The 26,464-nt window shown below is 41.5% G+C and overlaps 1 protein-coding gene across 1 annotated transcript in view; it reads left to right on the forward strand.

Moving 5' to 3' along the window:
* Positions 1-26,464, forward strand: part of CAP2 (cyclase associated actin cytoskeleton regulatory protein 2) — a 172,011-nt gene that overhangs the window by 39,740 nt on the left and 105,807 nt on the right. Inside the window, exon 3 of the mRNA XM_049765257.1 lies at positions 8,030-8,107. Coding sequence (XP_049621214.1) covers positions 8,030-8,107 — 78 coding nt within the window. The remainder of the gene's footprint in view (positions 1-8,029; positions 8,108-26,464) is intronic.

The following is a 26,464-nucleotide window of genomic DNA, read 5'->3' on the forward strand; positions in this document are numbered from 1 at the left end:
GAAGGGGTGCACAGCTGAATTCTGAAAAAGAGTTGTCTACATAAGCAAAGTTCAAGGGAGAGTGGAAGTGGGTACCCAGCTACTCAGTCATTCTACAACCTCCACTCCCATTTTTGGAGTGAAAGGTGAGGTGGGAAGAGAACGTAATTAATGAAATTGGCTATCACTGCTAATCAGACTTTTCAGAAAATTGCCCTGTGAACAGCAAGTTAAATGTTGTTTCCAAGAGAAGCAAAAAAATAGGGGGCTAATGATGATGTTCCTCTTGAGATCACTAGAAAAATATTGTTCATGTCACCTCTGCACTAGGATTTTCAGCCCAGAAGTCGGGCAATACCAAGTCACTGTTCCCATGGCAACTAGAATTCGCTCCACCCTACAAGGCTTGAGCAGGATGGTATCATTGCATTATCATTTTGGGAGAATGCAGTTGAAGGAGTCATATCCAAGCTGGCCATCAGTGCTGACCAATGTGGTTCATGTCTTCTTTAGGAAATGTGGCCATTAGAATGATGCGAGCTCTCCTGAATTTTTGAAATACCTCTGACACACACACACACACACACACACACACACACACACACACACACACATATATATATATATACATCAACATTCTAAAAGTTTGGAGTGTCATATTCAAGGGCCACATGACCTCTGGGGCAGTAATGAGAGAAAATTTTTATTTTTTAAATTAATATCTTTATTTAAACACCTTGATAACAAACATGATTGTGGTTGGGTTTCAGTCATGTAACAAACACTTCACCAGTGCAACATTCCCATCACCAATGTCCCAAATCTCCCTCCTCCCCACCCCACCCCTGCCTATACTCTAGACAGGCTTTCTACTGCCCTCATTCATTCACATTGTTATGATGGTTCTCAATGTAGTTATTTCTCTAACTAAACTCATCACTTTTTGCGGTGAGCTTCATGTCGTGAGCTGGACCTTCCAGCCCTCCTCTCAAAAAGAGAAAATCCCTACCCCTTGCTAAGGAATATCCAAATTTTGACATCTTCAAGCAACACAGACCCTGCAACTGGGGTATCCGAACAAAAATAACAGGAATTATTTTACTCAAAAATGGAAGACAGAGTTAGATAGTACAGAGATTAGGGCATTTGTTCTGCATATGGCCGTGCTCAGTTTGATCCCTGGGACCATAGATCTTCCACAGGAACCAATAGTAGTGACCCTTGAGCACAGTCTGTGTGGTCCCCAAACAAACCAAATAAAAAGCAAATTAATATGCAAAATTCTCACTTAAACTTTCACTAATCCTAATCTATGATACTGATAAGGATTGGATTTGAAATGTAAATGGCCTACAAATCTTGGTTTCATTTTAAGCTTTCAGTAGGAAAAAAATTTACCATGATGAGAAATGAAGAAAGTTAACACAAAATTAAGGCAATAATTCAAGTAGATATTTGGGAAATTTTATCATATACCAAGACATGTTAATGAGATGAAATGACAAAAACTCTCTATTTTTCAGTTATCTAGCACCTTTACCCTTCCAGGTACAAAATAGTCTGATACTCTTCACTGGAGTGAAATTAACCCACTATTATGCCAGTCATATTGTTCTGAAAATGTCATTTCTTCTGCCCTGTATCCAAGATGATAAAGAGTTAGAAATTCCCCCAAAACAAATGTGATGCTAACAAGATTAAAGATAAAATCAAAAAGTATAAGACAATATAAATTTATGACTATTAAGACAGAATCAGAATTTTATCCTCAAAAATGAAGGAGGTAAAGATAAATTAGAAGTCTTCCATACGGCACAAAAACACCAAGGGGAGAGTAAATGAACATGAAAGGAGTCTATAGATAATACCATGACAATATATTCCAAGGGTAGAGAAACCCTATATCTCTTAGGCCAAGGGAATTCCCGTTTCGGATGACCCTAATATTTACTGTGCCTATGTGGGAGGGGGGAGACAAAAAACACTAAATAATCCTTCTTTTTTATTATTATATTTTTATCTAGTTTTTGTCGATTTCTTTGTTTTGGGGTAGGTATTGAAGTAGCTGTCCTTTTTTATTTATATATTTACTTTTTCTTTCTTCTTTTCTCTTCTTCCTCTTTGCACCTTGTCATATTTTCTATCTCAAGACCATGGCAACTATGTGGTGCATATTTTTATTGCTGCAGTGCTCACTGGATATCTTATTTGATTCCTCTTTTTGAACTGTTGTGGTGTTTCACCTTCTTCTTTTCCCCTTCATCCCTCAAACCAAGGATAAGAGTCTCTAGAATGACTCTGCTCATAGTCGGCGTAGTCGATTTTTACCCCATTATATTACTCTTCTCTTCCTCAAACAAAACCACATAACTTGAACTTTCTAGTCCCACCTCCCAATTGGAGGGGGCAGTAATGGAGGCACCAAGACCAAACAGTTATAAGACCACTAAGTAATAAACTAGACACAGAAGGGACCACGCATTCTAGCAGCCCCTGGGGGGATAGTGGAGGATATGGGAGGCAGGATGGGAGCGGACGTGGGAGGACAACTCGGGGTGGGAATTCCCCTGATTCAATGTAAATATGTACCTGGAATATTACTGTGAACGCTATGTAAGCCACTATAATTAAAATAAAAATTATATTAAAAATAATTAGGGGCCGGGAGAGATAGCACAGCGGCGTTTGCCTTGCAAGCAGCCGATCCAGGACCAAAGGTGGTTGGTTCGAATCCCGGTGTCCCATATGGTCCCCCGTGCCTGCCAGGAGCTATTTCTGAGCAGACAGCCAGGAGTAACCCCTGAGCAACGCCGGGTGTGGCCCAAAAAAAATAAATAAATAAAATAAATAAATAAATAAAATTAAACTCACTGCTATTACCAACCAACCAAAAAAAAAAAAAAAAGCCCAAAAAGCCATATCCTAAAAGCAATACATTCAGCAGCTAGTAGCTGAATAGTGTCAGGTTTCAAACTTCACCTTATTTCTTAGCTTGAAAAACCTTAAAAACTTTAAAAGTGGGTAGGGCATTTGCCTTGCATACAGCTGACCCATGTTCAATTCTTGGCATCCCACATGGTCCCTGAGTACTGCCAGGAGTGATTCCTGAATGCAGGGCCAGTAGTAATCCCTGAGCACCGCTGGTGTTGCCCCAAAACTAAAAACAAAACTAGACAAAACAAAATTAACTTTAAAAGAGATGAAATCAGCAGAAGAAAATACAGAACGAAACTAGGAGGGGAAACCCTTGCTTGTTCCTGTCTGTAGATGTAAAGACTTCAGGCAATGGATTAATGACTAACCTCAGAGGGACCATTCCATCAGGCAGGATGAATGCTGTTCCAAGTTGATGGAGATAAGCAGCTGCAAAGATTGTGTTAGAGAGAATGTAGCATGAAAAAGGATAAACACAAGAGCTTGTAGAGAAAATAAAACTTTGAGCCAGAGTGAATTGGGTGCTTGCTTTGCATATGCTGCTCCTGGATGGATCCCCAGCACAGATGTGATGCCCAGATATATAAACAAAGAATCTACTACAGAGGTTCTAAGAGCACAACGTGGAGGAAGGAAAATATCTTCAACGAATAGTGTTGGGAAAACTGATGATTTATGCAAAAATGATGAAATTGGACCACTACTTCATATTCTACATATTTATTTATTAAATATGTATTAAATACATAGATATTTGCATCTTTATTCATACAAAGTGGATTAAGGAGTTTGATATTAGGCTTGAACCCATAAAAATGCATCGAGGAAAACAGAACTTTCCCTGATGTTGGCTTCAAAAGTGCCAGTATTGATTCAAGTCCATTGGTGAAGAAACGGAAGCAAAAATAAGCAATCAAAATCAAACAAAAAAGTTTCTGCACTAAAAACAATGGCTAAAATATAAAGATATCTCAATGAACAAAATATTTCTGTCATAGATGTGACAGAGGCTGATATTCAAGATATATAAGTCAGTAAAAAATTTACCGTAGGGGCCGGGAAGGTGGCGCTAGAGATAAGGTGTCTGCCTTGTAAGCACTACCAAGGAACGGACCGCGGTTCGATCCCCCGGCGTCCCATATGGTCCCCCCAAGCCAGGGGCGATTTCTGAGCACATAGCCAGGAGTAACCCCTGAGCGTCAAACGGGTGTGGCCCAAAAACCAAAAAAAAAAAAAAAAATTTACCGTAAAACAATCTATTTTATCAAAAAATAAGGAAAGCATTGAGCAAACATTTCCTCAAAGACATACAAACATGTTAAAGTGTGCATTATGAGGAAAAATGCAATTCAGAACAATAAGATATCACCTGATACTGGTGAGTGTGGCCTATATCAATAAGACAGAAACAGCCAGAATTGGTCATAATATGATGAAAAATGAACCTGCATTCACTATTGGTGTGATGTTCTCTTTTTCGGCCTCTAGAAAATTTTCTGATGAATTCTCAAAAAATTGAAATAAAACTATCGCTTCATCCAGTAATTTCGCTCCTTGGCAGCTCTCCCAAGAACACAAAACACTAACAAAAAATATGTATGCACAGCTACATTCATTGTGACACTATATAAAATAACCAAGATGTGTAAACAACGTAGGTGCCCACAAGCAGATAAGTGGTTGGGGAACTTGAGAAATATATCACAATAAAGTGATACTCAACTCAAAATAAAGATGACACCTTGCATTTTGCTTCTACAATATGGAGAGACCTAGAGGGGATCATGATAAGTATAATAAATCAGAATGAGAAAGATAAATACAAAATGATTTCACCCATGTGTGATACACAGAGGAACCAAGCAAAGACAGAGACAGTCTAATGAAATAAAATAAAAATCCTTGGACTGTGACGAGAACTGACATTGTCAAGCCACTTGATGATTAGATCTGTTGTGGCACAAGGTATTCCAGTGGCTGTGGGATGGGAATGACGGGGGACACATGGAGTGATGCTGGAGACAGAACTGGTGGTCCCATGGCCTGCAAGGTTGCAGAGCTATTCTGGCCTTGACATGATCATTTATGTCATAATTATTATTACTGCACTCCAGAAGCCTTTATTTGAAGTTTACCAAGTTTTCTCTTTCACTTTTATTCTTCAATTATAGCTAAAATTGATCTTTTTTTAAAAAAAAGAAGTTGGTTGGGGAATGGCTCATTATGTAAACATCTCTCTGCATCTTTACATACTGTTCATTGGTTGTTTATAATGATTACTTCATTTGAAATTGTTTTTAGTGAAATAAGTTTTAATTAAGGGAAAGGAAAATGAGGGAGGAAAAAGAGAAGAAGAATATTCAAAAATGGACATGTAGAGTGAATTTTTTTTTTTTTTTGCTTAAACACTAATCTTAGTAGCTTGGTATTTTTAAAAAAAGGATTCTAAATCATAAGGCTTTGCTTATGAAAACAATTCTGTTAATTTTCTTAAAATCCAGAAAGATGTTCCAAAAATGACTAATTTGTGATGTGAATATTTGGAATTATTTTCTCCTGTAATTTTTTTTAAATGTGGGAAATTTAAGAATGACTTGAGGAGGGCCCGGAGAGATAGCACAGCAACGTTTGCCTTGCAAGCAGCCGATCCAGGACCAAAGGTGGTTGGTTCGAATCCCAGTGTCCCATATGGTCCCCCGTGCCTGCCAGGAGCTATTTCTGAGCAGACAGCCAGGAGTAACCCCTGAGCACCGCTGGGTATGGCCCAAAAACCAAAAAAAAAAGAAAAGAAAAGAAAAAAAAAAAAGAATGACTTGAGGAATGACAATGACAAAGCATGACAATGAGAATAAGAGAACACAGTACCAGATCCTTGAAGAGTTTATCACCTACAAGCATCTTTGGGGGAGATTTAGTGGGACTGGAAGATGGTCTTCGATATCCCTTTCAGAACCTAATGAATGATTGTAGCAATTATTGGCTCTCACTTGGACATAACTTTTTGGAGATTGGCTTAAGGGGCAATTTTATTTCAACTAGAAAAAAAATATCTGCACTCAAAGAGAACAGAAGAGACTTTCTTTGAAAACATTTGCTTTGGGGCATGTTACTGCTTCTTTTTCCTTTTTAGTTTTTGGGCCACTTCTGTTTTTGGAAACAGAAGTGGGGTGAAGGATTGGATCACACCCACAGTGTTCAGGGGTTCTTTCTGGTTCTGCTCTCAGAGCTTATTTCTAGTGGTGCTCAGAAGACAATATACAGTGCAGGGATAGAAGGATGCAAGGCAAGTACCTTAACCATTATGCTGTCTCTTCAGCACCAATAACTATGCTTTGGAGCTCAGATATATCTTATAATATCTTTATGGTCAAATATTTTTAGAGCTTTCATTGAGATGCTTTTCACCTGGGCATAACTGAAACCATCCTGAACCCCTGGGGGTTTCAGTGGCTGGACCAATCCTCAAATATGAGACTCATTAGAAGAGAACAAGAAAGCAGAAGGATATGAATAATATGTTTACTTCCTTACATGTGGAAGTATAATAATACGTTTACTTCCTTACATGTGTACACCCAGAAAAGCTAAGTAACCGATAGGCATGGCTTTCAGAGGTTAAAAATTCTTAGCAAATGACATCACCAGGACTTGATTGAACCGTGAACCACTCTTTTCCTCTGCCAACTTCTCATACTTCCAGAAGGCCTAGCAACCAAAAACACACCCACAAAAACTACAGTATCAGCCACAGAGCTTGGAATTCCTGAATTATATAGCTACGTATGCAACCACATGACCGTTTTAAACCTCTTAATACTGTCATCCCAGTAGGAACACACCAATTTAGGTGCCAACATGTATTTGAAGCCACCTAATGTTTAGAAACAAAAGTATAGAAAGATCAACTTAGAACAAGAAACCTAACAATGACTTAGTGACCTCAGTGCAAGATGCAATATTTTTTACAAATTTTCTTGCTGCTGTACTCTTTTTTTCATCTTTCCTTCTTTCCTTCCTTTCTTCTTTCTTTCCTTCCTTTCATCATTTTTTAAACTCTCATTCTCGCTTACCTGGAAACAAATGTATTATGATCAATTATAGTAATACATGGTCTTTAAATACAGTAATTTATGTATTTAAAAAAAATAACCTTAGCCATCACAAAGGCTGGGAGATGGAGGGACAGACCAGACATTACTTAGAAGAAATGCCGGGAAAGCAAAGAGATGCTGATATGAGTCCTGCCTTCCCTATGATGGGGTCAGAGATGAGATTATGGCTATAAAAAGAGGGCGAAATTTTGTTCCAACGAAAATGGTTCCTTTGGGGCTAGGGAATGCTCAGAGTGCTGAAATTCATCGTTGTCATGCACAAAGCCTCCTAGCCTCCATTGAGCCTCCTAGCTCTGCGGAGTTATAGTCCCTCTGACCCCAGCAGCCATGGCCCTGAAATGATGCAAGCTCTCCTTTCTACTTGTGAAGGCGTTTTTTAGTTGTTTAGGCTTTTTTCTAAAGTAACCTTCACCCAGCCTTCAGAGTCTAATCCTATAAAAATCAATCTTTTGCCAGAGATATTTTGGGGGCTGGCAGACTTTTGTTCCCCCCCATGTAGATCATATATTGTTAACAATGTCAGTGTGGAAGCATCTTGGTTGTGAATCACACCAATATCTAATTTTAGAACATTTTCATTATAGTTCATCCTCCCTCTAGCCTCAGGTAACCCCTAATCAAATTTCAATCTCTGTAAATTTGCTTACTCTGGGCATTTTATATACACAGAATCCTACAAATGTGACTACAAATGTGAGTGACTTCATTCTCTTAGCACAATGTTTTTAGAGCTCACCAGTAGCATGTGTCAATACTTCATTTCTCTCGAATGTCAAATACTATTCAACCATAAGGGTGGGCAATAATTTTTAATCCATTCATCAGTCAATGGACATTCTAATGGTTTCTGCAAATTGACTTTTATGAATGCATGAGTTTTTGTATGCATGTTTTTTATTTTTCCTCAGTATGTCGATGAACCTCTGGTGGAAATGCTGAATCAGATTGTAATTTTGTTGAGATCAAACCTTTCAACTCCTATTTTCTTTTTTTTTTGTTCCCAGGCAGAAATGGTGCACAGTGCTTTCCAGGCCCAGCGTGCTTTCCTTCTGATGGCCTCACAGTACCAACAACCCCAAGAGGTAAGAACATATCCTGAGAAGCAGGGTTGTCTATGAAACAGCAGTGTGAAAGAGAAAACTCAGAAGCAACCAGAACCATTGGCCATGAAGGAAGTCCCCAAACAAAGATTATAGTAATAGTAGGTTTTATCTCTAAGTCATAATATAGAACTCTTCTCTCTTCATAATCTTAGTATAAACCAAATTTATACTCTACCATTGACATCACCAATGTAATGGTTCAATTTATGCATGCTATTATTATCCCCTTTTCTGGTTGTGAAACCATTTTGTGGTGAAGGAAGTATTTGTTACTTATTTTTCTTACTTTTTGGTGCCACTTTGCTCACAAAGACTGTTCATGTCTTTCCTCGCCTGTAAATTCCATATATAAATTTGATTGGCTCCTGTTTTTATAAATGATTCAATTGGTGTCTATAAATCATTTTGGTGCCAGTTCTGTTTCATTGTACTTGGAGTGTAGCCCAAGATTCTGCTTTTTAACAAGCTCCAAGCCAATGCCTGTGCTGCTGATTCTTATTCTCAAAACACCAAAATTGGATGTGCAGGGCAGATTACTCAAAGGCCAGTGTGCATGCTTTGCATTGGAGAAATCATAGTTTGATTCCAGGATCCCTGGAACACTGTTGTAAGTGACTTGAGTCAGGAGTGAATTGGGAATAGTGTCTCCACACCACCGAGGAAGGCCTCAAGACTAATAATAACAGTAGTAACAATTACAATAATCTTTACTCAACTACCTACAAATATATGGGCACTCTTTTCTCTGCTAATAGGAATATGAAGTAACTCTTCTTAGGTTTAATTTTGGTGCTAAGTGCAACAGAATTGTGAATGGAATGTCTTGGATAAAATTTAACCTACATACAAAAATGGTTATTGTGAGGTTAAGAGACACCTAGTTGTGGATGGGGGAAATCCCTCTTATCTTTCAGGCCTTTTAGATCTCTCGCCCTCTACAGACAGTCTCTAAACTCTTCTATCAGCAACTCTTGCAACTGACCTTGTATCATGCACAAAACTCTTCTTCCCCCTGTCAAGCATTCATAGTAGTCACATTTGGTCATATTGATTGTATAATGACTGGATTATACTCTTTAAAAGTATGCCTCTTGCTACATTAATTTAAGAAGCTTCTACACCTCAAAGAAAATGGTGACTGGGATGCAAAAAATCTCCATGAAATGGGAGAAACTATTAACCTAATACCCATCTCATAGGGGGTTAATATCTATGATATGCAAGGCACTGGTAGAGCTTAGCAAGATAAAAACATCTAACCTATCCAAAAATGGGGAGAAGAAATGAACAGACATTTCACAGATGGCCCAAAGGCACATGAAAAAATGCTCCACATCATTAATCATCAGGGAAATGCAAATCAAAACAACAATGAGATATCATCACACCACAGAGACTGGCACACATCACAAAGAAGAAGAACAACTAGTGCTGACGTGGATGTGGGAAGCAAGGGGCTCTAGTCACTGCTGATGGGAATGTTGGTTGGTCCAGCTTTGGAAAACAATATGGATAATCCTTAAAATCTAAAAATTGGGGCCAGAGAGATAGCATGGAGGTAGGGTGTTTGCCTTGTATGCAAAAGGATGGTGGTTCAAATCCCGGCATCCCATATGGTCCCCCAAGCCTACCAGGAATGATTTCTGAGCATAGAGCCAGGAGTAACCTCTGAGCACTGCCGGGTGTGACCCAAAAAAACGAAAACAAAAACAAGCAAACAAACCTAAAAATTGTGCTTTCATATGATCCAGTAATAGCACCCCTAGAAAAATTTGTTTTGTTGACTGAATATTCTTGATCTGAACTTTTGTAATCACTCCATAAAAGAAGATAATTGAATATTCATTCAAACAATAATTTTGCACCCAAAAGAGTGAACTTCATGGGCTGAATATATTTTGCATGTAAAAATCCTCAGTACCACATGTTATTGTTATTGGTATTGGTATTGGTACTGGTCCTTCAGCCACTGCTAGGAGTGACCCCAGAGCACAGAGCTGGAAGTCACCACCAAGCCCCACCCAAAAAACAAACAAAAAAAGAGCAAACAACTAAAAACAAACCAAAAAGTCCCACAAAAACAGAAACAGAAAATCACTTTGAACTATTAAAGCAAACTTCTGAATTTGAAAGAATTCTGCTGCAAATCCTAGTAAAAAATCAGACTTTGGCTCCCAAGGACTGAACCACAAAGGTACTGAGACCATAGACCCTCCGAAGTTCTGCTTCTAAAGTGGAACTATCCAGAAAGTTTATTTAAATACAGTGCCTGGCTCTCATGCCAAGAGGTTCTGGCTTACTTGATCTGAGAGTCCCCTTGTCCTTGAGAGTCTTGGCTCATCAGGTGACTTACTTGCAGCCAGAACAGCCAGTCGGCACCTCCCCATCCCACTCCTGGACGTCTCACATTTTTCTGGTGGAATGTAAAGTTAGAACACAGCCAGAGACAGTTTGTAGGAAGGGAACACCACAGTGTTTCGCTGTAGGTACATTTTCTCCCTCACCTCAATCCCTGCATTTCCCCTGCCTTTGCAAACCAGAACAATCTAAGAAATTTCCCCCGTGGTGCTGCTGTGAATCCAACCTCAGCTCACCTTTTATGGTTGGAGTGGGAGGAGAAGTGCCTTCAATGAATCATTGAGAGTTTCAGAAAGAGGGAGCACTCCTTTTCTACTGTGCCCCCACTCTGCTCAGAACCCTTTCCTCTCCCTTGGCCTTGCCTGTAAAAGTCCCTGACAAGGGTTTAATTAGGCGCATGCCTTCTGTGCAGATAACCCCAGTTTGGTCTCTGGCATCACACAATGTAACTGAACAACATCAGTGGTAACTCTGGAGATTCTGGTGACTACCAAGCACAACTGGATATGGCTCTGGAGGTCCCTGAGTATTGACAAGCTGGCCTGAGTTGATCTCTGGCACCGTAGGGTTGAATAGCACCTCGTCGTTGGGCCATTTCATTGATTCTCCAGCTAGATTAACTTGGATTCGCAGGAAGGGTACCCTAAGTTTCCTTAATATCCTTAGAAACACCACCACCACCACCACCAAAGCCACTCACTGAATGTTAGATGAAAATATGAATTAAGACAACAAATGAGCCATCAATTAATACACTGGAATCACAGCATCTAACTGAGGCACATTCTGGAACAGTGTAGCATGTGGCTGTGCTTTTTGTTTTTGTTTGTGGGTGACATCCGGTTGCTCTCAGGGGTTACTCCTTGCTCTGTGCTCAGAAATCACTCCTGGCAAGCACAGGGGACCATATGAGATGCTGGGATTCAAACCACCATCCGTCCTGGATCAGCTGCTTGCAAGGCAAATGCCCTACCGCTGTGTTATCTCTCCAGCTCTAACTGTGCATATTTTTTGAGGGATTATATCCCCTTCTTACTCAACTGTGTGTTCTTGATCAAAGGGGGTGGGGGACTAGATGGGTCCAGAGAACTCAAAGCCAGGAAGAGATTGAATCCAGGAAGAGATTGAATAGAGATATTGTTGTGAAGTTTATGCTCTGAGAGACTGAAAACCCAGGGCTGGCTGCTAGTAAGGTTAGTTTTGGATACTGACAGCCCTCAAGGCCCTTCCATCATTACCTCTTGTATTTCTCTACCCCATAAAAGCTTGGCTCTAGACCTGTATTTCTCAACTGGCCTAGCCATATGTCTTCCTGTGATGCCCCAGGATATTTCAAAGGGGACACAGGTGAAAATTGCATAATTGGGTTGCTGTGATATAGTAATAAGAGAACAGCCAGAAAGGATTGAGGAGAGATGTCACAGGAAGGAAATAAGATTGAAAGGGGGCCAAGGTCATAAAAACATGGAGAAAACACTGCTCTAGACCCTGGCTCCCTAAACTCTAATCTTGCTTTGAATCACCTGGAGAGCTTGCTAAAGTGAAGTCCAGGGACCAAAGTGATAGCACAGCTTGTAGGGCATTTGCTTTGCAAGCAGCCAACCTGGATTTGATCCCCAGCATCCCATATGGCCCCCTGAGCCTTCCAGGAGTGATTTCTGAGCTCAGATCAGGAGTAACCTCCTGAAAGCTGCTGAGTGTGGTTCCCCCTCAAAAAAATTTTTTTTAAATAAAGTGAAGTTTAATTTGGGTTTGGGAAGGCAATAAGAATCTATCCTTCTACTGTCCTTCTGGTTTGCTCTCAGATAATGCCAAAGCTGCTTGCCTGTCACTACACACTGAACTTTAGGTGTTACCCGCTTAAATCCTTACGAGTCTATGCTCCCTTTGTTGTACCCAGCTTATATTCTTTTCTTAGCCTTTCTGTGCCCAAGCCAGCTATCTCACTGCAGAAACAAACATCTCCAAACTTTTAGTGACCTTGCAACTTGAACAGCAAAGGTTTATCTCCTGCTCACACGACGTTTCTATTCTAGGGGGACCTTTATTCTAAAGGACCAGTTTTAAACAATCCCTTATGTTATTTACTGATAGTTGTAATTTAGCTCTGAGGTGAAAAACAAATGGTGCAGAGTGACTCTACACAGGGTTCTCAAACTCAATTTACCTGGGGGCCGCAGGAGGCAAAATCGGGGTGATCCTTGAGTGCAAAGTCAGTAGTAAGCCTTGAACATTGGGGAGTGTGACCCAAACAACTAAAACAAAACAAAACAAAACAAAAAAGATTCCTCTAGGGTAGGGCCACAAAATGCTGTATGGAGGGCCGCAAACAGCCCGCGGGCCATGAGTTTGAGACCCCTGCAAGTCTAACAGGAGTTCTAGGCACTGGGAACAAAAGATATTTCAGGGCACTCCAGGGGAGGCTCCAGTTGTCCAAATAAAGGTCCCCACATAGCTTGCAAAGGAGTAAGGCAAAACCAAACTAATATTTATGGTCATTGTGGCCAAGGGTGGTTGTATAAACTAGGTGCTCAAGACTGAAGGTGATTTCCCTGGCAACTGGAAGCTAGAAAAGTTCTGAATATACTAGAACCCACGGCAATAAAAGCTTGCAAGAAATATATCATAGGTGCGTGCTGTGAGTCGCCTATGAGATGGTGGGTAGCTACTGCCTTAGAACTTATCCCCTATGTCAGTGTTAGCCAGGAGAAGTGCAAAGTGATGGTAAACTGGTTTGTTCGAGAATTCAGAAACTAAGGCCTTGCTCACGATAACTCTAATCCTGGGAAATTTCAGCCAATGATCTTCTTACACACAGTCATCTCCATTATTTCTTATTGCTGCTTTGAGCCAGACAGACAAACAATCGAGAGTAGAAATTTAGTAGCAGATGCCCATTAAAAAATAAAAGCATGGGGCCAGAGAGATAGCATGGAGATAAGGCCTTGCATGCAGAAGGACTGTGGTTCGAATCCCGGCATCCCATGTGGTCCCCCGAGCCTGCCAGAAGCAATTTCTGAGCGTAGAGCCAGGAGTAAACCCCTGAGCACTGCAAGGTGTGACCCAAAAAAAAAAAAAAAAAAAAAAAAAAGGAAGAGCATTCTAGGACTGGTGCAATAGCACAGCAAGTAGGACATTTGTCTTGCATGTGGCCAACCTGGCTTCCATCCCTGACATCCCATATGGTCCCCCATATGCCAGGAGTAATTCCTGAGAGCAGAGTCAAGAGGAACTCCTGAATATCACTGTATCTGCCCCCGCCAAAAAAGTAAAAGTATTTTCTATGTTAATTAGTGTTGGGATTGGAGCACATGCTTTGCATATGTCAGATTTGAACTTGGCTCCCAGCACTTCAGGGTCCTCCAATATTGCTGAGAACAGACCTCAAGCCTGCTTGACCTGTATCACCCTTGCAAGATACAATAAAATAAACAAACTGCCAATCAAGCAATGTAACCCATTGGTATTATCAAAATACATTGAAGATAGAATATCATACGGGACTAGAGTAGTTAGAGGGCTTGCCTTGCACATATCTGAAATGGGTTCGATCCCTGACGTCTCATTTGGCCCCCTGAACTCACCAGCTGTGATCAGGAGTGAGCCCTGAGCTCTGGAGGTATGACCCAAACTCCATTTTCCACCAAAAAAGAGTAAAATATTGAACGTGTTTTAGGAGAGTTGAAACAAGTATTTGTTGGTGCTGAGTCATCTTACCTCTCTTGGGAGAGAGAAAATGAGTTATTTTCTCATCTGATTCTTCTGATTATGCTTATCCCAAACTCTGATCTACAGGAGCAAGAGAGATAAAACAGAGTTTAAGGTGCTTGCCTTGCATGTGGCCAACCCAAATTTGACTCTCAGTTCTGCAACTCATCCTATGAGCATTTCAAAGACTGATCCCTGAGCCTAGACTCAGGGGTAGGCCCTGAGCACCTCTGGGGATAGCCCCAAAACAAAAACAAAACCCAGAATAACTCTGAACTACAAATATAACTAACTCCTATTAGGCCATGGCCTGAAGTCCTGTAGGGGTTGAACCCAAGCTATCACCAGGGATTCCCAAATAGCCCTACCACCTCAATTGCTGGTTAATTTACAGGCAGAGGGCACTTTCCCTACCATAACCCATAACCCACACCTGTTGTACCATCAGTACAACCATCTCTTCCCCTCCCACACAAAATTTTTGTATTTTCTTCAGCATTTCAATGCTGCTAAGTCCGAGCAATGAAGTTATGTGTGTGTTTTATGTACAGGAAATTAATGTGTACTGGTACATGGGGGGGGGGGATTAAGTCAAAGTTTCAAACTTCAGGGGAGATGACTCACGGTCACAAACTGCCCTATGGATTTTATTGCACTTAAAAAGTCTAAGAAGTCTGAGTTCTTTGTTCCTCTAGAAATGAGCCTCTCTTTGACCTTCTCTCTCCTCTTCTGTCTTTATTTGAACTTCAATTTTAAAAAGAAATAGTACCGTCCTGTGCCTAGAACAGGAAACTAAAACTGACTCTTCATAACCTTGTCATTTATAGATTCTAAAAAATGAGAAGGAGAGAAAAGAGGAGATACACACTGGCTCTGCCTTCATCTATGAATGTTCTGCGTGCCCCGGTACGGTGCTCAATTCCAAGGCACACACTTAATAAGGATGTCCTCAGGACAGCAAAATCATAAACTAGAAGAAATTATCAACTGGCCAAGAAAGTCTAGTGGCATTAGAACTCCAGCTTTTTAGTTAGTTAGGTGCATCAATAAGTGAAGGTTGCTAGAGGACATGAAAATAGTTGAGATTGGGACCAGAGTGGTGGCGCAAGTGGTAAGGTGTCTGCCTTGTGCATGCTAGCCTAGGACGGATCATGATTCAATCCTCTGGTGTCCCATATGGTCCCCCAAGCCAGGAACAATTTCTGAGCACATAGCCAGGAGTGGCCCCTGAGCGTCACTGAGTGTGGCCCAAAAAAAAAAAAATTGAGATTAAGGGGAGTAGGGCTGGGGCCAATCTTGGCTACTCTGAATCGGACCCTGGCTTTGTGCTCAGTATTAGCTCTTATTCTATCTTCCCAGTCCCAATAGTTGAGATTCTTTATAAAGCAGTAACTTTTGGGGGTTTGGGGGAGTTGGTTTTTTTAAAAGGCCATCCCTTAACCCGGTGGCACTCAGGGGTTACTTCTGACTCTGCACTCAGAAATTACTCCTGGCAAGGTTGGGGGACCCATATGGGATGCAGGGGATTAAACCTGGGTGTGTCCTGGATCAGCCATGTGCAAGGCAAATGCCCCACAGCTGTGTTTTCGCTCCAGCTCAACCATTATTTTCATTTTTTGAGGCTGGACAAAGGTAGAAACTTTGGACTTGCTCTAACCACTTGCTCCATTAATTCACCTGTGTCTCCTAAATTTGAGAATCTTTTCCTCCTGAATGACTTCCGCAAGGCAAGTTTATCTGATAAAAATTCTCAAAATCTTTCCTCTGAGTCACTTTCTTACTTTTTTAATATCATTTTTACTTCAATAATAGACAATATCTTTTATAGTTCTGAAGATTAGAACTCCAACATCAAAGTACCAGAAAGGCTGATTTCCTCCAAGGCCTGTCTCCTTGACTTGCAGATGACTGCTTTCTCCCCACATTCTCACAGGGTCTTCCTTCTGCACCCCTGCAATCTCTTCCCCATCTTATAGGGACACTCACCAGTTCACTGAGTCATTTTAACCAAATCAGTTACCCACTGGGGGAAGATAGTTAAACTCTGTGTTTCCATCTCTTTAAAACAGGGATAATAATTTCCACCTCATAAAAGATGGAATGAGAAAAATTGCACAAGCATGAAGTGGCTGAATAGAAGAATTTACTTCTCAGAGTAGGTCAACCACTTCAGGAAAAAGACCTTAAATTTCAAAGGCTTTACATGGTGGACATTGCTCAGGAAAGATAGGCTGTGCTGTTTTGGACTGATGGCCTTTAGGGGCTGATGGACATCTCTTGATAGCCTCTTGTTGTGTATGTAAACATTTCAATGGGATTATTATGTTACTGACACTTCCCTGGTCAGTGATTGTGCCCTACCCTAGAGTATGACCTGGCATTCTACTCCCACCCTACGGTGGCACCCTGATTCTGCTCCCACCATTGGGTGGTACCTGATCCCACCATTGGGTGGTACCTGATTCTGGGGGATAAAACAAGGGTCTGTGAAAGGCGAGGGGCTTTTCTCCTGGGGTTTATTCTGGGGCCTTTTGGCTTCAGCCTCTTCACGGAATAAAGAGCTGTTTTCTTCGGAAGCCTGACTGCCAGTTGGCTTTCTTCCCACCGCATTCACCTCAGAACCGCCTGCTGAACAGGGTTATAGACGCGTGGTCCGAACTGGAGGAGAAAGGCCTCATCCTCCACCCCTCCATCAGTAAACCCCATCAAGGGCTGACTTGCAACATTGGATTTATGTGTAACTACCTGCAAGACTCGCCCTATCCTGGGAGGCATCTTGGGCGGATATTACATGTATCATTACCTGCAAGGCCCTCCCAGGAATGGGAGGGATCTTGGGGAGATTATAAAGGTGTGGCCTCAAGGCCACAGGGAGGAATTTGCATTTACCTGGATGAAGGAATTTGACAGCATGGAGGTCAGAGGTCAGAGGAAAGATGGCTGAAAGAAGTTAAGATGCAGGGCAAGCTAAGAATGGCATGTGCTTAAATGGTTATGATATAGGCCACACACATGGACCAGGGCCAACAAAGATGTTATCTCTTTGGAAGCCTGCCTGTGAATGAGTTCTATACCCGCCACTTTCCTGGACCCAGATACCCGCAGGCTGAAGGGGGTTGCAGAGCCATGTGGCCTGGGATGGCAAAGAAAGGTCCCTCCATGTGTCTACCACCATCCAAGCCCATCCTAAGGGCTGAAATTCTACATGTGGCACCCAAACAGGAACCTTTCTCTGCCATCCCAGGCCACGTGGCTCTGCAACCCCCTTCAGCTGGCGGGTATCTGGGTCCAGGAAAGCGGCAGGTATAGAACTCACTCACAGGCAGGCTTCCAGAGAGATAACATCTTTATTGGCCCTGGCCCACGTGTGTAGCCTATATCATAACCATTTAAGCACATGCCATTCTTAGCTTGCCCTGCATCTTAACTTCTTTCAGCCATCTTTCCTCTGACCTCCATGCTGGCAAATTCCTTCATCCAGGTAAATGCAAATTCCTCCCTGTGGCCCTGAGGCACACCTTTTTAATCTCCCCAAGACCCCTCCCATTCCTGGGAGGGTCTTGCAGGTAATGATACACATAATAGCCACCTAAGACACTTCCCAGGAAAGGGCGGGTCTTGTGGGTAGTTACACCTAAATCCGGGGTGGAGTCACAGCCTCTATGCTCTGAGACTTTGTCCCCCAATTGGAAAAGAGAATACAAGATGGTACCAAAGAAAATTCTAAGGAACCCATCCTGAAAATGAATACGTCATGTCCAAATCCTTCAGTCTTGTATTCATTTCTAGCTGCAAAGAAGTCTGGAAAATTTCTTCAACCTATAACCCTAGAAGGCAGAATTCACAGCTTTTCTGAGCAGCGAGACACTCTATCAGAGCAGTTAACTTGTCTGGACTAAAACAAGGTCTATTTGAGTGGACATGCTTTGTCTTTTTGTCTTTGTGGGATTCTCTGGGTTAATCCCTCTGGTTACCATCTAGAAAAAAGAATAGTACTTTAAGATCTAACAGCTGAATATGTTTTTCTTGTCCTTCAGTATGTGAAGTGATATAAAAATAGTGAACTGTATACACATAGCTTCAAGTTGCTTTTAATTGGGGTGAGTTTATGATTTTTGCCTCTGTAATATTTGACCATAAATATAAGGTGTCAAAGAATTGTCCAGTATTTTTAAATGCCAGAAGAAATAATCCCATGGCTTTGATCTCACAGTATGCCTTGGGTAAATGAAGTAGTGCTAATGGTAGGTCTGGAAATTGTAAAGGAAAGCAAGTGAGTGCCTGAAGCCAAAATTATAAAGTGTTCCTGAAGTCCATGCTCAGAAATGTCATAGCTTTGCTCAGGGCCATGTTGAAAGATTTGGCTGGAATAGATGTTCCTAAATTTTGTAGTTTGGAGCATATGATTGATAACATAATGTGATAAGTAATTTATGGCCCTCTTGTAAATTGAAACATGTACTTTCAAATAGAGATGCAAAGTTTTTTTTTTTTTTAAGCAGGACCATCAGGAAATTACTCTTTTAAGTCAAGACTGTTAACACAGATGCCAAGAAAGAATTTTAATGGATTTTTAAATACATAATTCTGCATTTATCTTGAAAATGAAAAAAATATATAAACCTACAAGAGAAGTAAAAGTGTTCGTCCTGTTAGGTCTTCATTTATGTAACTGAGGGATATTTCCAAGGAATCTAGTGACAATTTCTGGAAGAAATTCGCCCTTCAGAATCTAACCAGTGAACTTCCTTAATGGCCTGTGCCAAATTAACACCACATCTAAATATGCACATCCCAGTTCTTCCTAGCATTGCTAAATGGATTGGTTCTCTTCGTTATCAGCTCAAAGACACCCAGAAGCAAATCATGCTCTTCATTTCTAGAGAAGGGTATAGCTTGAGCTTGGCTTTAGTATCTTCTTGAAGAAAAAAAAAATCTCTGAAGAGCTAGAAAGATTGATTATTTTGCTTTTGAATTTTCATGTTTGTATTGACTCATGATTGGTTTGCAAAATCTATTATAGCCTTTCGAGAACCATGTTCCCACTTCTAAAGAGTTCCATTTTCTCTACACCTTCTCTCAGTGCTGTTTTGCCCTTCAGAGCTCCCAGAAGAGCCATCTGAACTGGAGGTTGGAAGAGGGAGGACTAAAGAAGCCTTTTGGTGGCTACACTCTGCTTGCCCTGGGGAACAGCTGAATCAAGAGATTTTTAGAAAGAATAAATAAAACACCAGTGAAGGTGAAGGAAGTCGTGTGATTACCTCAGAAAGCCTGAGTTGACAGCCTGAAGCTACCCAGTTAGGGCCAAATCCCCACAGGAAAGCTAATCATCCAGTTATCAGGCTGCAGTAATCAGAGAGTGGAGTAATTCTGCCATTCTTCTGCCCAGACTGTTTGCTTTAGCAGCAAAAAGCTGTGAATGAGTGTGGAAGCGGATTGCGGAGTTCATGGTTTTGCAGGAATTCAGAAACCCGGGCTGATGAAGGCAGAATGGATTTGTGAAGGTTCTGTCCTGTTGGGCATCACAGAGGGTGACTTTGGTTTTAATCTGATAAAGCACATTAGTTCATCTCTCTTTATGTAAGCCATGCATTAGGTAGATAATGAATGGCTGCCCAGAGGAAGTGGGGTGGTTATCACACCCAGGGGATTTGGGGGATTATCTGAGGGGAAAAGGTTAATAAAGAAAGATAATATCCTTTGTTTTTATCAATTCTTTCTTACTAAGTTTGTTACCATTCCGCACAACCTAGGTTGCAAATTCTACAAATAAAGAAAAAGCCCCGTCTCTAACTAGATTTTTTTTCATCCTGTTTAGTTCAGCTTTGAGCTCCCTTTATATTTTTAATAAAATAATTATCAGCATTTATCAAGCTCCACCGTAAAGCTAAATATTTATTTGCTAGTCACCATAAATCTGAGTATTATAAAAAAGAAACTGGAAAGCTTGCAAGTTTTTCTTTTACAGTCTGCATTAAAAATTATTGCCCTGAGGTCAATGAATCATTCAACAAGTCATTTTTAAAAAGCCAAACATATGTTGGCCTTTGGTTTGGACTTTCTCCTTGTTCCCTGTTTCTCTGGCCTTCACTGGAACTTCACTGGAGTCCTTTCTGTAGGACGTAGCTCCCAGCGCCTGTCCAAAGCTGTAGATGTGAAAATAGCAGCCAGGAGAAGGTAATTCCAGCTGGCATTCCAGTCGGGCTGTGCTCTCATAAATTACTGAGCTGAGGGCATGGGGTGTTACTTTTTATGGTCATGTTCTATATTTGTATGTGCAGCAGAATGGGTCACATGACAGAACCATCATTTGATATTAGTGTTTATATGCACTGACCCGGAGGACTGGATTGTAACTTTAATGTGCAGCACTTTTCATTTGTATATCCAGCACCTCATTGAAAACGCAGACACTTCTCGCCGTATGTATAACTGGCATTATAAATAATCCAGGATACATTTAATGCCATTGTCTTTAGGAAGAGACAAAGTATTATATGCCCTAATGAACTGAAGGGCAGTAGGCCCCCCAAAGATTTGGAAAACACAAATTTTAAATATCAACAAGTTCGCGTGACCAGATTAATAGTGAGTTCAGCATTTGCATCTTCTGATTCCTCTCTGAAGCCTAACAAGAGCTCCCACTGGACTGGCTGGGTCTTATTCTATTTTATGGTGCTGGGAATTGAACCCAGGGCTTCACACATGCTCTGTGCTGTGTGCTCTGCTGCTGAGTCTCATCTCTACCCCCTCTTGTTTTTGTTTTGTTTAGTAGTGTGAGGACTACATGCTGGAGTTTGGGAAGTAGAAAGGGAATATGAAGCCAGGAATTGAACACAGGCCTCCAACATGCAAAAAAAACATGAACTCTAATGCTTGAGCCACAGTGCTGGTCTATAAAGCACCCCCAAATGCCATCTCTCCAAACCCTGGTGAATGGGTCTAAGTTAGGTTGCACTTAAAATAATCCCTACCAGGCTGAGGATGGAACACGTGTAGTCTGGCAATCTTCTACCTCGTATGGAGTGCCAGTTACCTGCCAGAAGGGTCGTGTTTTTATTGAGTTTTTTTATTGTATTTTTATTGAGTGCAGAGACCACCTCTGGGGGATAGTAAGGATAGAATAAAGACAGATAGGGGCCCGGAGAGATAGCATAGCGGCGTTTGCCTTGCAAGCAGCCGATCCAGGACCAAAGGTGGTTGGTTCGAATCCCGGTGTCCCATATGGTCCCCCGTGCCTGCCAGGAGCTATTTCTGAGCAGACAGCCTGGAGTAACCCCTGAGCACCGCCGGGTGTGGCCCCAAAACCAAAAAAAAAATAAATAAATAAAGACAGATAGCCAAGGTTATTCTGTGCTAGTCCGGCCCAGGTTTACATGTTAAGACAATCTCTGTTTTGGAGTAAATCCATGTTGTAACAAACGAAGGAACTAGGGATGATCTTTGTTTTAAGTAAAACACAATATAATCTAACTTTCTGGCCCTGGCAATTTTAGGAGAAGAAGCTTCTCCCAAATAGACGGTGAAAAGAAAACTCATAAAGAAAGTCTTTTCCTTCCCCCCACTGCCCTCCATCACATCCTCCATGGCCCTGGAGATTGAAGTGTCTATTGGCAAACACCTATTGGTCTATTGGTGATTGCTTCTCTTCATAAACTAAATAGGGTGAAGAAGGGTCTGGGGGATGTTGCCCTCAGGTGTGGATTGCTTAGCTACCGTGAGGATTTGTACTTTCTAATCTGGAACCATTTATTAGATAGTTGAGCTCGTGCCTTCCTGCCTCAGATATTAATTAGACCCTCCTTTTACCTTACAGACTCCAGCCCTCAGTTCTTCACCTCCACTCATTTGTTTCTCAGGGCTTTATTTTTAACCCAGCGTTTATTGGATGCCCATTCTGTAGCAGCTGTACCATTTGTTACTCATAACATCTAAGATGATCTCATTTGTCTAAGACACTTTGCAAATACTTTGTGCAAAAAGGGTTTGGGTTTGATGCTTCGTTCTAATTCACGTGCTTCTTTTTCCACTTATCGCAATTTTTCCCATCCTCCGGCCTTCACCTTGGCCTCCTTTCAAATTTCCTCCCTATGTTCTTTTAAGATTTAATACTTTTGTTTGTTTGGTTTTTTTTGTTTTGTTTTTTTTTTTTGTTTTTGGGCCACACCCGGTGACGCTCAGGGGTTACTCCTGGCTATGCACTCAGAAGTCGCTCCTGGCTTGGGGGACCATATGGGACACCGGGGGATTGAACCGCGGTCTGTCCTAGGCTAGCGCTGGCAAGGCAGACAGACACCTTACCTCTAGCGCCACCGCCTGGCCCCAAGATTTAATACTTTTAAGAAAATATTGAGTTTGTCTTCTGTGGGTCTCATGAGAGTGTCAAACTTCTTTAGCACCATATAGTAATTTCTGTCAAAAAAATAATAAAGGCAACTTAGGCCAGAGCAGTGGCACAGTGGTAGGGTGTTGCCTTGCATATGGCGGACCTAGGACAGACTGTGGTTCGATCCCCTGGCATCCCATATGGTCCCCCAAGTCAGGAGCGATTTCTGAGCATGTAGCCAGAGTAACCCTTAAGTTCACCAGGTGTGACCCAAACTCTAAAAAAAAAAAAAAAAAGGCAACTGGTTTAGGTACTATTTTAGAGACACACACAGTCATTTTTTGTGTATATATATATTTTTATCTCCTTAACATGATTCTAAGGATTTCTAAGGATTCTAAAGTCTTCATTAGGTTTTGCTTTGCATATTGTGATGTTAACTATGTTTGCTTCTTTTTCCCCTTCTCTCTCTTGTGATGTATGGGATCTCCCACAAGCCCTATATGTGGTGTTCACTTAGGCTCATGCCTGGGGGGTGGGGGAGCACACCGGGTGATTACTCCTGGCTCTGTGGTCAGAAATTGCTTCTGGCAGGCTCAGGGGACCATATGGAATGCCAGTGATTGAACCCAGGTTCATCCAGATCTACTGCATGCAAGGCAAACGCCCTACTACTGTGCTATTGCTCTGGCTTTATGGGCTCATGCTTTTTAATCGAGTGCTCAAGCACACTTGGTTAGGTTGCTACTGAAAATTGTTAGTAATTCTGGGGATCTCAGAAAGCAGAGCTGCCAGGCACAAATATTAGAGGCATTAGAGGCAACAGCATTGAAGGAGAGAGGAACTGAGAGAGAATGATCTCTCCTATGTGGGATATCAAGAAACATAGCAAGGGAATAATAACAAATGGCTAAAGGCAAGAGTTGAACTGAGATTTTCGGCCTGATTTTATCCTGTGTGTGGCTCATCTGTGGACAGCTCACCTTCCCTTGAGCAATCCCTGGAGGTGAGTTTACAAGCCCAGAAAGGGGAAGCCGCTGAACTCTGCTGGAACTCAGATGCCAGCACCCCTAACTGCCTGTCTTCTGTGCTGTGCTGCATTTTTGGCCTGATTTCATCCTGTGTGTGGCTCATCTGCGGACGGCTGGCCTTCCCTGGAGCCTTCCCTGGAGGTGAGCTTACACGCCCAGAAAGGGGAAGCTGCTGAACTCTGCTGGAACTCAGATGGCAGCACCCCTATCTGCCTGTCTTCTATGCTGTGCTCCATTTTTGGCCTGATTTCATCCTGTGTGTGGCTCATCTGCAGATGGCTTGCCTTCCCTGGAGCCTTCCTTGGAGGTGAGTTTACAAACCCAGAAAGAGGAAGCCGCTGAACTCTGCTAGAACTCAGATGGCAGCACCCCTATCTGCCTGTCTTCTATGCTGTGCTCCATTTTTGGCCTGATTTCATTCTGTGTGTGGCCCATCTGTGGATGGCTTGCCTTCCCTGGAGCCTTCCCTGGAGGTGAGTTTACAAACCCAGAAAGGGGAAGCCGCTGAACTCTGCTGGAACTCAGATGGCAGCACCCCTAACTGCCTGTCTTCTATGCTGTGCTCCATTTTTGGCCTGATTTCATTCTGTGTGTGGCTCATCTGCGGAGGGCTCGCCTTCCCTGGAGCCTTCCCTGGAGGTGAGCTTACACACCATTTGCACAGCCGCTCTGCTTCGCTTCCTGGTGGTGCACATCATTTAGCCAATGAATACAACCACAACACATAGAAAAACCCACAATACAAGTGTGACAATGGGGAAACAGCGCAGGCCAGCGCTAGACATAGAGAATGACGATGGCAACTCTGATGACTTGAACATGACCAACCAACTAGTCAGTCTCTCAGATAAGGAGCTTAGAGTTGCAATATGGAAGATGTTCAAAGAACTCAAAGAAAGTATAGAAGAGAACACTAATAAGAATCAAGAGAATATGAAGATAGAAATCAGAAAACTCCAAACTGAAATTTCAGGTCAAATAACAGGTCTGAAAAACTCAGTAGATGAATTGAAGAAAAACATGGTTGAGCTTTCCCATGAGTTAACAGCAGCTGAGGATAGAATTAGTACACTGGAAGATGAGATGAATAACAATTCCATACAACAGAAGAAATTGGAAAAAAGCCTTAAAGCAAATGATCAAACAATGGAAAAATTACTCAAAGAATGGGAACAGATGAAAATAGAAGTCTATGATAAGCTCAAGAGAAACAACTTAAGAATCATTGGAGTCCCAGAGACCCAGGAAGGAAATCTCCAGGAAGAATTAATGGTCAAAAACATCATTAAAGAGAAACTACCAGAGCTAATGAATACATGTGATCAAATCCTGCATGCCCGAAGAGACCCCAGAAAAAACACCCCAAGACACATCCTCGTCACAATGACGAATCCCACAGATAGAGACAGAATTCTGAAAGCAGCAAGATCGAAAGAAGAAATTACATTCAAGGGAACATCCTTGAGATTTACTGCAGACCTGTCACCAGAAATACTCAAGGCCAGAAGGCAGTGGTGGAACATAGTGACAAAACTCAATGAAATAAATGCTTCGCCTAGAATACTGCACCCAGCACTACTCACTTTCAGGATTGAAGGAAGAATACATGGTTTCACAGACAAACAACAGCTCAGAAACTTTACAGACTCAAAACCATTCTTAAAACAAAAATTGAATGGCCTACTTTAAGACAAGACTGACCAACAGACACACCAAACTTCAATATAAAGATGGCACTAACTCCCAGGACAATTCTTTCTCTCAATGTCAATGGACTAAATGCACCAGTTAAGAGACACAGAGTGGCTAAATGGATAAAAAAAACTCAATCCAACCTTCTGCTGCCTACAAGAAATGCACCTGAATAGTCAGAACAAACATAGACTCAAAATAAAAGGCTGGAGGAAAATCATCCAAGCAAACAACACCCATAAAAAAGCTGGAGTGGCTATACTCATATCAGATGATGCAAACTTTATACTTAGGAAAGTTGTAAGGGACAAAGATGGACATTTTGTATTAATCAAGGGATACATACAGCAGGAAGAAATCACTCTCCTAAACATATATGCACCAATGAGGGGCCAGCAAAATATTTAATAAAATTGTAGACAAATCTGAATAATAATATCAATAACAACACAATAATTGTGGGAGACCTCAACATGGCATTGTCAACACTTGACAGGTAAACCAGACTGAAACCCAACAAGAATATACTAGACCTGAAAAGAGAAATGGAAGAAAGAGGCCTAGTAGATATATACAGGACACTCCACCCCCAGAAGCCTGTATACACGTTCTTCTTTAATTTACATGGGACATTCTCCAGGATAGACTACATGCTAGCAATAAAACATACCTCCATAATATCAAGAGAATAGAAATTTTGCAGGCTACCTTCGCTGACCACAAGTCCCTGAAATTATATGTGAACTACAAAGGGACACAGAAGAAAAACTTTAATACCTGGAAGTTAAACAGCCTAATACTGAATAACCAGTGGGTCCGAGATGAAATCAAAGGGAAATCAAAACCTTCCTAGAAACAAATGACAATGAAGACACAAACTATCAGAACCTATGGGACACAGCAAAAGCGGTACTGAGAGGAAAATGTATAGCTTTGCAAGTACACATCAGGAAAGAAGAAGGGGCATACCTGAATAGCTTAATGACACAGCTCATAGAATTAGAAAGTACTCAACAAAGGGACCCAAAAATAGGGAGACAGAAGGAAATAACAAAGTTGAGAACAGAAATCAATGAAGTGGAAAAACAATCCAAAAGATCAACGAAAGAAGAAGTTGGTTCTTTGAAAAATAAACAATATTGATAGACCACTGGCAAAACTAACAAAGAAAGAGAGAGAGAGAGAGAGAAACTTGATAACTCGTTATAGGAATGAAAAGGA

Source organism: Suncus etruscus, chromosome 18 (genome assembly GCF_024139225.1).
Source record: "Suncus etruscus isolate mSunEtr1 chromosome 18, mSunEtr1.pri.cur, whole genome shotgun sequence".
Taxonomy (NCBI): Eukaryota; Metazoa; Chordata; class Mammalia; order Eulipotyphla; family Soricidae; genus Suncus; species Suncus etruscus.